Below are 10,025 nucleotides of genomic sequence, written 5' to 3' on the forward strand. Positions count from 1 at the left end.
CGAACTTATTGACTTCGGTAGAAAACTGACACTTTGGTGGTAAATAACCTCAAAATATGGTTAACCACAGCGATGATGAAGACGCCCACTCGAGGCAGCAACCGCCCCAGCAGGCACAAACAGTGCCCCCAAAACAAGCGCCTCTTCAATGGCCACAGCAGACGCTTCAAACGCCGCTGCAACAGCAGCCGGCGACCCAACCAGTTGGGCCACCGCAAGGTTCATTCCAACCTCAATTTTGTACCTATTTCGTAGCATAAGTAAAAATCACGCAGCGACGAATATAAAAAATCAGCAGCAGTCGGCGTTTTTCGTTTTTTCGCTTTCTTTTGGTCACATTTTTTAGAGGTAGCTAGTATATTTTTAAACATATGGGCATACCAAATATTTTGGTAGACAAGTAACATGATTGAAAATTATTTTTTTTCCCGTGCCCTTTTTAGTTTGCTAAGTTTTTGCCAGTACGACAATATTCAGTAAATTAATTTTATAAATCGTACAAAAATTTTTATTCAACAAATGATACTCTTTTTCATTGATATTCTTTATAAGTGAGTTATGCAAAGTTCTTTGCGAAGGAACATTAAATTAATTTTTTTTTTTTAGTACTTCGTAGTACCGCCTTTGGCCCTTATAACACTATTTATTCTTCTTGGTATCGAATCATATAAATTCTGCAAATATTCATTTGTGATGTCTTCGTACCATACTTTTTCTATGATTTCCCGTAATTCTACCATAGTTTTAGGCTTCCGCTTTGCTTTTTTTTGTTTGCTCATAAGGGCCCATACATTTTCTATTGGATTAAGGTCAGGGCTTTTTCCTGGCCAATTCAACGACTTAATTCCCAACTTATCCTTAAAATGGTTACCTTCATTTAAAAAAACATTGACATTTTATTAAATTGTTATTCAATTTTATAAATAATACATTAGAACAACAAAATTTCATTGAAAAAATTGGGTCGTTTTCGTGCTCGGAAATTGATTCTATGGAAGGCACTACTCCATCCAAAATAATCTTCTTGTATTTTTTTGTATTGACCATACCCTCGAGCATTAAAATTGACTCACATTTATATTTGGATATTTTTTTTTTTTTTTTTTCGCGCGAGTCCCACGGCCACACCTCCCGCCCAATCGACCGAGGGGCGCTGCCGTGTATCGTACGGCTCGAATCGCGGGAAGATAGACGCGATATAGAAGACAGTAAAGGACGAGGAAATATATGTATATAGTAGTAGTAAGATCTAAGAATTCGTTAAGTATGTTAGTATTGATCGCTTTAAAAACGGCAGAGAGTCAGAATTAGAGATAATAGGATACAATCTATTATAGTCAGAACATAATACTCTGTAGGGATCATGCAACTCATAATTAGATCTACAATGATTTAAAATTAGAGGTACGTAATTTCTAGTAAATCTGCTTGGAACAGTGAAGTTTAGCCGACTAACCAAGTCGGGACTATCCACTTCACCACGAATAAGGTTAAAAATAAAGACTGTTCCAAGCATCGTTCTACGGTTAGCTAAGGAGGGTAAGTTAATTAACATTAATCTACTTGAATAAGGAGGTAATCTAAGGTTTGCATCCCAATTAAGGCGCCGTAAGGAAAAAAGTAAGAAGTTATTTTGAACCGATTCGATGCGGTCCGAGTTAACTTCATATTGTGGACTCCAAACAGGTGATCCATACTCGAGGATCGGACGGACTAGAGAAATAAATAAGGTTTTGGTCATGTAAGGATCATCAAATTCCTTTGACCACCGTTTTATAAAACCAAGCACACCTCTGGCCTTATTGACAATAGACGAAATATGGTCTGAAAATTTAAGTTTAGGGTCCAGAAGAACACCAAGATCATCAACATGTGTTATTCTGTCCAAAGAGCACCCACTTAAAGTGTAAGTTGCGTGCATTGAGTTGGCACGACAAAAGGTCATAACTTTTCACTTGGAGCCATTTAAGTTTAATACGTTATCGCGGCACCAGGTTTGAAAGCAATCTAGATCGGATTGTAAGTCCAAATGGCGAGAAATGTTCTTATATTGCAAGCATAATTTTACATCATCAGCGTACATTAGTACACGCGAATGATTTATTATTAAGGGAAGGTCGATAATAAATAAGGTAAAAAGGAGCGGACCTAGGTGGCTCCCTTGTGGGACGCCGGATGTGACTCGGAGAATACAAGAAAGAGACTTTTTAAAGAGGAAACCTAACAAATCAAGTTTTTTTTATTAAAAGTGAATGATTACATAGTCGAATGCTTTACTGAAATCCGTATAAATGACATCTGTTTGAAGATTATTTTTGAAGCCCTGTTCTACGAAGGAGGTTAGCTCCAGAAGGTTAGTAGTTGTTGATCTGCGTTTTATGAACCCATGCTGACATGGTGATATAATTGACATACAAAGGTGCTGCAAATGAGGAGTGATAACGTTTTCAAAAAGCTTAGGGATAGCAGACAATTTGGAGATTCCTCTGTAATTGCTTGCATCCGATTTGCTACCTTTTTTATGGAGAGGGATCACAAAGGAATCCTTCCATATTTGGGGGAACTGTGTAGATTCCAGAGATAGGTTAAACAGTTTTAGTAGAGGCTTGCACAAGGCTTCCGCACAGAATCTAAGCACACAGCCAGGAATTCCGTCGGGACCTGGCGAATAGACAGGCTTAACTCGCTGAAGATCATAAAGCAGTGAGCTTTCGTTTAAAGTGGGACAGAATATTAAATTTGACTTTGATACCGCGTAAGAGTAAGGTCGTTCGGAATGAGGTAACGTAGAATATGTGGTTTGAAAAAACTTGGCAAATAGATCGGCTATTGCCTGATCCGATGTTACCGAAGTATTTTCAAAAAATAGCGAGGAAGGGTAACTGGTTGTTTTGCGCTTAGTGTTAACGAAATTATAAAACTGTTTGGGATCCTGTGCGAACTGGAACTTACAACGGCTTAAATAATTCTTATAACACTGAGCGTTAAGCACGGTAATATTTAACCGAGCACTTACATATTTAGAAAATATAGATTGAGAACCGGTATTTTTAAATATGCACCCCCATATCATAATATAAGGTGAATGCTTGACGGTGGCCACACAGCATTTTTCGTCATATCGCTCACCCACTTTACGCCTGACTCTGCAGAAGCCATCGTGTCCAATAAGGTTGAGTTTGGACTCATCTGAAAACGTCACTCTTGACCATTCAGATGCACCCCAATTTTGCTTTTCCTTTGCTCAATTTAACCGATTTTTCTTCATTCGACTGTTCAGAAGTGGTTTTTTTGCAGGTGTTTTTGAAAGTAAGCCCACTTTGTTCAGCCGACGTTGTACAGTTCGGCCGATATTTCTCTTCCTAATTCTTGGTTTACCTCAGATGCTATTTCTACAGCAGTTTTAAAACGATTTTGGATCTATTTTCGCAATATGACGATCTTCCGAGTAGTGATGCACCTGGTCATTCCTGATCCTTCTTTTCAATCTAACACCCCGGTCTCACGATATTTTTTTAAAAATCGACGCACTGAGCTTTCATTGCATTGTGTTTGAGCTGCAATTTCGCGATTTTTTATAAAATAAGTAAAATAATAGTTAAAACAGAAAACAATGAAAATTTATTTATGTATCATTATGTATTATGTTTTTATTTTTGCTATTTTTGTTTCTATAATTTTTTAAAACTGATTAGTTTTATTATTTCATAAGCATTATACAAAAAGAAAGTCAAAAAAATAAAAAAGTATAAGTAATTTTAAGAATAAGTAATTGTCAAAAAATGTAGTCATTCGTAATTAAATACAAGTCGCGGCTACTGAATGAATTTGTCGCCTCATGCGTCTGTCGCCTTATGCTGCTCGGCAGCAGAAATCAGAAGTAGCAAAAAGTCGAAAGCACCGACTTACGCTCCTGCGACTGTTGATCAGCAGCAATAGCAACGAAAATCAAAAGCAGCAAACAGTCAAAGGCGCCGACTTATGCTGCTGCGACTGCTGACGACTTCCGAAAGTCGTCGGTAGCTGCAGCAGCGACTTACGTCTACGATCAAAAGCAACAGCAAAGCAGAAAGCGAAAAAACGAAAAACGGCGACTGCTGCTGAATTTTTATATTCGTCACTGCGTGATTTTTACTTATGCTTTGACTGCGACATCTGATTTTTCAGAAGCAGAAGCAATTGTTCACTTTCTGATATCGCTCGCAGCAGAAGCAGTGAAAAGCAAAAATATTGCGACTTCTGCTAATTCGACTGTAGCTTTTCAAACACTGATCTTGACAATATCGCGATAATGCCTGACAGGACCTGGGAGTACGCGCACCCCACGATCAACGCGGTCGCCTCGTCTGCTCCGATTACAACCCATAACGCGTCAGCACGGCACGGATCTGTGGAGCAGCAATTGACGGAGTTGAAAGCGATGATAGCCGAGTTCGGAAGGCGCCCAGAACATCAGAGCCGTAGTCAAACCAGAAGCAAAAAACCCAAAAAAGTCCCGTGACGATCGCTTTTGTTTCTACCACAATCGGTTTGGTAAAAAAGCGAGGAAATGCAGATCGCCTTGCAAGTGGCCAGCGGGAAACTAACCGCCACTTCGCAAGAGGCAGCATGCACAGAATATTTGATAGAAACTGGCGCGGACATATCAGTTCTGCCCGCCAACGCATTCCCTCACATAAAACCATTGTCAACGCATCAATTATACGCAGCCGATGGCACACCAATTAGCACCTACAGTACGAGAACCCTAGCACTCACACATGGACTTCGACGGTCTTCATCAAGCGACGCAAAATCATCGATAGAGCCACCTCACTGTCTACAGTCTGTGAACTTCGTCATGTCCAGTACTCACCCATCTCGTTCGTTTCCACCGAATGTGAGTACCATGACATAATTTTACAATATAAAGACCTGACCCTGCCTCCTGTTTTCGATGAGGAACTCATGCAAAATACCCGAGTGCAGCACTACATTGCGACAGAGGGCCAGCCCGTACTCGCAAAGGTCCGCCGTCTGAATGCTGAGACTCTAGCGGGAATATGACGACCGAGCAGCAGCAGCTGGGCCATTAGATATGGTGAAGAAGAACAGAACGGCGAATGGCGACCTTGTGGTGACTATCGTCGGTTGAACCCGATCACTGTTCCTGACCGATACCCGCTCCCACATGTCCACGACATCAACCACGTGTTCGCCGGCAAGTTCATATTCTCCACCATCGATCTGGTCAGTGCCTATCATCAGATCCCGCTCGCGCCGGAAGATTGGAAGAAGACCGCGATCATCACACCATTCGGACTCTTCGAGTTTAATGTAATGACATTTGGCCTCCGCAATGCATCGATGGGGCCTCGTGGTGTAGTGGATAGCGCAATTACCTGCTAACCACGGGGTCGTGGGTTCAAACCCCACCCATGACGAGAGCATGGCCATACAAAAACTTCCTCTCTGAAATGCTTTTCTAACTTTTAGAAAGTATTCTTCCACATGACTATTACAACTATTTTCGGCAACTTCCACTTGCCCCAACGCCCCCACCCCCCTTCTCACTACATGGGAGAAAAAACGGGGACACCCACATAGTACCAAGCGCACCCTGCGTTTTTCTTCGAACAGCAACAACACCCAGCAGGGCGAGCAGGGCTGGCAGTGGGGAAACAACAACATCAGATAGCAATCTAGTCCTACACAGTGGCAACAGTGACGGCAACAGATATAGAGTGGGAATTTTCGTGTCCAAGCGCATAAAGAAGGCACTGGTTTCCTGGGAACCCATTTCTGATAGAATCATGACCGCCAGGTTCAGTTGTAGAGCTAGATACATAAACATTACTCAATGCTATGCCCCGACGGAAGACGCAAACGACGACACCAAGGACGACTTCTATACTGCCCTTACAGCAACCCTCAACAAGCTACGGCAAGGTGACATTAACATCCTCATGGGTGACTTCAATGCAAAAACTGGCCCCAACAACACCGGACTAAGATCTGTCATGGGCCAGCATGGAACTGGGACTCGCAACGATAACAGAGAGAGATTAGTGGAACTCTGCCAGCTATTCCAACTGGTCATCGGCGGCACAATATTCCCACACAAAGATGTCCACAAATACTCCTGGACATCTCCCAGTGGTAATACGCGCAACCAGAGTGACCACATATGCATTAGCAGGAAATGGAGACACTCGCTACTGGACGTACGGTACAAAAGGGGAGCAGCCATAGACAGTGACCATGAGTTGGTCATTGGAGAACTTTCAATAAAGCTCAACCGCAACCACTCAAGGAACACTGGCAACAGTCAACACCGGCGAGCGCCCCCTCTGAACCTGCACTTCCTTAGCGACTCTACTCTGAAGACGAGAATGACGTCCACGCTGCGAGAACAGCTAGAAGACCACCCATGGGAGCACACCTGCAGGCAACTAAGGACCACGGCGGAGGAAATACTCGGCCTGCAACAACGCGGAAGATCGGACTGGATATCTGAAGGGACCTGGGACCTGATTAGAAGGAGGAACCACCTGAAGCCTCTGGCGGACCAGCTCACACAGTACCGTTAAGAGTATCACGGACTATGCAGAGCGGTGAAAAGGTCGGCCAGAAAGGATAAAAGAGCACAGCTGGATAGACTTGTGGCAGACGCAGAACGAGCAGCCGGCGAGAACAACATGCGCTCGCTATACCAGCAGATTGCACGGTTCACAGGAACCCATCACAAACAGAACAAACCAGTCAGAGATCTAGAAGGTAACCTCCTATCCAATGATGACGCACAAATCCGAGGATGGCGCCAACACTTCATGGGAATTAGCCACATCACATCACCAAGCGTGGCCATAGACTACAGGAGTGTTGTGCCGCCAAGTGGGAGTAGCAGGATACCCTCTGCACCCCCGAATGTAAGAGAAATCGTGAATGCAATAAAGAAGCTGAAGCACAACAGGGCAGCTGGCGAAGACAACATACCAGCCGATTTGCTTCAAGTTGACACCCAACTGATGGCTGAAATATTGCATCCACATTTCTCACGCATATGGGAAGGCGAGACGGTGCCAGCCTCCTGGAAAAGCGGAATCATTGTGAAGCTTCCCAAAAAAGGCGACCTTAGTGACTGCAACTACTGCAGAGGGATAACACTGCTCAACACCAGCTACAAGATCTTAGCTACACTTCTGAACGAACGCCTCCAGGAAAAAATTGAGCCATCAATTTGAGACGAACAGGCAGGCTTCAGACCACACAGGAGTTGCAAATACACTACGCATAATAACCGAGCAAGCTGTGGAATGGAGAGCCCCGCTTTACCTCCTGTTCATCGACTTCAAGAAGGCGTTCGACTCAGTTGAAAGAGCAGCAATATGGCGAGCACTTGCAAGAAAAGGAGTACCTGCAAATCTCATCGCCATCATCAAATCGATGTATGACGATGCCAACCTGGCGGTACTGCACAATGGAAAAACTAGTGCACCTTTCCAGACAAACACCGGAATTCGGCCAGGATGCCCGCTGTCACCACTCCTCTTCAACATCGTAGTCGACGAGTTAATGAGCGAAGTATGCTCTTCCAAGCGCGGAATTACGTGTAACCTCACCAGACACCTTTAGGACTTGGACTACGCAGACGACATCTGTCTCATATCGCACAGACTCGACGACATACAGAGAAAAAATGACGACCTCGTCAGGATAGCCAGCAGCGTAGGGCTCGAGATAAACTTAGCGAAAACAAAAGCTATGCGCTTCAACCACTCCAGCCAAGGAAACATCAACATAAATGGGAACCCAATCGAGTTCATTACCAGTTTCCCATACCTTGGCACCATCATATCCAACAGTGGTGGAGTGGATAATGATGTCTTCAAGCACGCTCAGCATTTCGGAGATTATACCGCATATGGAGAGACCGACAAATAAGCCGACGAACAAAGCTCAGGATCTACAATGCGTGTGTGAAATCCATACTGCTATACGGAAGTGAGACATGGCTCGCCACGAAGAAAATAACGCAGCAGCTACAGGCTTTCAGCAACAAATGCCTGAGAGTCATATGTGGGGTATTCTGGCCAAACAAAATAGCCAACACAGAACTGTGGCGCGTTACAGACGAGTCCCCGATTCACATACAAATAAGGAAGAAAAAATGGATATGGATAGGGCACCCTCTCAGAAGAAACCCGAGTAGCATAGTAAGGATGGCACTAGACTGGAACCCCCAAGGAAGCAGGCGAGTTGGAAGGCCAAGAGCAACCTGAAGAAGAACCGCTCACCAAGAACTAGCCCAAATAAACACCACATGGGCAAGTGCAAAACAGACAGCTCAAAATAGAGTTAGATGGAAAGCTCTCGTAGAAGCCCTAAGTTCCCGAGAGGAATAAAAGGAATTAAAAAAAAAAAAAAAAAAAAAAATGCATCGCAAACGTTTTAGCGGCACATGAAAAACATTCTTGGCGATCTCGACTTTGTGGCTCTTTACATCGACGACATTTGTGTGGCTTCGGCAAGTGAAGCTCAGCACCGTCAGCACCTCAAAATTGTATTTGATCGCCTGCAGCAAGCCAACCTACATATTAACGTGGCTAAGAGTGTGTTTGGTCCGAGGACGCCGCATTTTTGCACTGCAAAACCGACTTGGCCAGCGCAGCACGGTTGGCGCACCTAATAGCCAACGCACCCCTTGCTTTCCTGCTCTCTCGCCAGCCATTACGCGGTCGGAGCAGCGCTTCACCAGGTCAACGACAAACAACTGCAGCACCTGAGCTTCTACTATAATCGCATCACGGAAACACAAAAGCGCTACAGTACGTACGATCGGGAGCTACTATTTACACCGACCACAAGCCATTAATTTATGCGTTTCGACAGGATCACGAGAAAGCATCGCCACGGCAAGCGAGACAGTTGTCGTTTATCGCCGAATTCTGCACGAAAATCGAGCATATTATTGTTGCGTCCAATACAGTGGCAGACGCCCTATCCCGCATTGCTGGAATCGAACAAATCGACGACGAGCTGCAGCAGCTGTTAAGAGACATCGAGACTGGCAAATCTTCGTTGCAATTGCGTAAATTCCAGCTGCCGAACTCCAACATCAGCGTATATTGTGTGGAAGGGATTTATATTAGCATGTTCTTTTTTATTTCGCTCACTCGCACAGACTGACTCTTAATCTAGTTTACATCAGCTTAGCATAGTCTTAACATAAGTTTAACATTGATATCGTGTAGTATAAGTATCGATATCTCAGTGGGACCAGAGGGTTAGCCTACTACAATTCGGCCATCCTGACGATAAGGATCCCCTGATCCTGGTTCCTTATGAACTAAACATCTATGTTGTAACAATTGTAAGCATATGGCAACCTTGCCTGTCAAGTACGGTGGTACCCGGGAGAAGTCGAAGAGCAGTCAGTCGTCGTCGAAGAGCAAGCCGTCGCGCAGCGTCTGTACGCGTGATCATATTTAATTCATTTAATATTTCATATATCTAATTTCATTTAATAAACTTATATTTGCTCAATCTCATTGCCTCACCACTCCTAAAGCCATTCCTCCTTACACAATTTGTACCTATCCAAGGTCTTATGTTTTGAGCACTCCATACACCCTTGTAAGAATTTCGAGAAACTTGAAAACCTTCAACATCCTTTAGCAGGAACCTGTCATTACGAAGTATTTTACGTATGGGCCTTTGTTCTTTGGGATCAACTTTCTAGCAACTCCCGTAGTACTGTCAAAATTTCTCACCATTACGTAGTCTCCTTTACTATAATCCTTTGGCTTTTTCTTTGTTTTATCATAATATGTGTCGTTATAGGCTCCGTTAACTTTGCTATCATTGGCCCTATGGTCCTGTGTATGCGTTCCTCTTGTCCATTTGATTGTGGAGAGCCTGTTGCAATTTTCAGATGTTTAATGTTTGTTTCTGCTAAAAATTGTGCGAATTCGTTAGATGTGAAACAACTTCCTCAATCTGAGACTATACATTTTGTTTTATTTTTTTTCATATCCTCAGAGACA

The 10,025-nt window shown here is 43.6% G+C and overlaps 1 protein-coding gene across 1 annotated transcript; it reads left to right on the plus strand.

Moving 5' to 3' along the window:
- The first annotated feature begins 8,440 nt into the window (after positions 1-8,440).
- Positions 8,441-9,081, plus strand: LOC122756524. Its single transcript, XM_044006348.1, has 3 exons — positions 8,441-8,581; positions 8,672-8,807; positions 8,872-9,081. Exons 1-3 carry the CDS (start codon positions 8,441-8,443, stop codon positions 9,072-9,074), a joined length of 480 nt encoding a protein of 159 aa, XP_043862283.1. The 3' UTR covers positions 9,075-9,081.
- The last annotated feature ends 944 nt before the right edge of the window (positions 9,082-10,025 follow it).

This window comes from Drosophila santomea, chromosome 2L (genome assembly GCF_016746245.2).
Source record: "Drosophila santomea strain STO CAGO 1482 chromosome 2L, Prin_Dsan_1.1, whole genome shotgun sequence".
Taxonomy (NCBI): Eukaryota; Metazoa; Arthropoda; class Insecta; order Diptera; family Drosophilidae; genus Drosophila; species Drosophila santomea.